The sequence below is a fragment of the Corvus brachyrhynchos genome, unplaced genomic scaffold, assembly GCF_000691975.1.
Source record: "Corvus brachyrhynchos isolate BGI_N302 unplaced genomic scaffold, ASM69197v1 scaffold376, whole genome shotgun sequence".
Taxonomy (NCBI): domain Eukaryota; kingdom Metazoa; phylum Chordata; class Aves; order Passeriformes; family Corvidae; genus Corvus; species Corvus brachyrhynchos.
This window is the reverse complement of record NW_008238966.1, coordinates 136,498-137,951: the sequence shown is the minus strand read 5'-3', so window position 1 is coordinate 137,951 and position 1,454 is coordinate 136,498. Positions and strand designations below refer to the sequence as shown.

The window sequence follows — 1,454 nt, the reverse complement described above, 5'->3', positions numbered from 1 at the left end:
GGAGGTGCTGGTGGAGCGGCCGCTGCGCGTCTTCCATGTGCAGCTGGAGATCACCGACATCAACGACAATGCCCCCATCTTCCCCGCCGCCCGGAAAAACCTCAGTTTGTCGGAGAACTCCCCTCCCGAGTTCCGTTTCCCGCTGGAGGGCGCGTCGGATGCGGATATCGGAGCGAACGCGCAGCTCTCCTATACACTCAGTCCCAGCGAGCACTTCTCCCTGGATTTACAGAAAACCGAGGAGGACGGTGAGTCCTTATTCCTGGTGCTCAGGAAATCTCTGGACCGCGAGACAATTCCCGTTCACCGGTTGGTGCTGACGGCGAGTGACGGGGGCCGGCCGTCTCTGACGGGCACCATGGAGCTGGTGATCTCGGTGCTGGACACTAACGACAATGCTCCTCAGTTCAACCAGTCAGTGTATAAAGTGCAGCTGCCGGAAAATGCAGAACTCGGCACTTTGGTGATCAGACTAAATGCCACAGATTTGGATGAAGGATCGAACAGTAATATCTCCTATTCGCTCCAGATCCTGTCCCCGCAGGACGGAAGAGACGTTTTCAGAATTGACAGAAAAAGCGGAGAGATCCGGCTTAGGGATGACTTAGACTTTGAGGATGTTGGTCTCTACCGCATGCAAGTGGACGCGGTAGATAAGGGGACACCCCCGCTCTCAGGCCACTGCAAGGTGCTGGTGGAGGTGCTGGACGTGAACGACAACGCGCCGGAGGTGTGGGACGTCGCTGTGTCGGTGCCGGTGCCGGAGGACGCGTCGGTGGGGACGGTGGTGGCCCTGCTGAGCGTGTCGGACCGGGACTCGCGAGTGGCGGGGGCCGACCGTCTCTGACAGGAACAATGGAGCTGTTGATCTCAGTTTTGGACGCCAACGACAACGCACCCCAGTTCAACCAGTCAGTGTATAAAGTGCAGCTACCGGAGAGTGCTGAGGTGGGGACGCTGGTGACGCGGGTGAACGCCACAGACTGGGACGAAGGAAGTAATAGCGAAGTGACCTATACTGTGACTAACTTCCTTCCCTCGAGTGGAAGAGATGTGATTTCCGTCAATCCGAATACTGGGGAGATTCACCTCACAGCAGCCCTGGACTTCGAGGAAGTCAGTATATTTGATTTTCGTATTGAAGCAAGAGATAAAGGGACACCCCCGCTGTCGGGTCACTGCAAGGTGGTGCTGGAGGTGCTGGACGTGAACGACAACGCGCCGGAGGTGTGGGTGACGTCGCTGTCGGTGCCGGTGCCGGAGGACGCGTCGGTGGGGACGGTGGTGGCCCTGCTGAGCGTGTCGGACCGGGACTCGGGGGCGAACGGTCGCGTGCGGTGCTGGGTGTGGCCGGCGTCGCCGTTCGGTCTGGAGGCGACGTTCGCGGGCTCGTACTCGCTGGTGCTGCGCGAGGCGCTGGACCGGGAGCGGGTGTCGGAGTACGAGGGGGGGGG

At 60.0% G+C, this 1,454-nt stretch overlaps 1 protein-coding gene across 1 annotated transcript in view; it reads left to right on the top strand.

Moving 5' to 3' along the window:
- The window catches only part of LOC103618720 (protocadherin alpha-5-like), a gene marked incomplete at its 3' end in the record, with an annotated part of 9,559 nt that extends 8,110 nt beyond the window's left edge, over window positions 1-1,449 (top strand). The window contains exons 2-3 of the mRNA XM_017738666.1: window positions 5-771; window positions 825-1,449. Of these exons, the coding sequence (XP_017594155.1) occupies window positions 5-771; window positions 825-1,449 (1,392 nt within the window). The remainder of the gene's footprint in view (window positions 1-4; window positions 772-824) is intronic.
- Window positions 1,450-1,454: the final 5 nt, after the last annotated feature.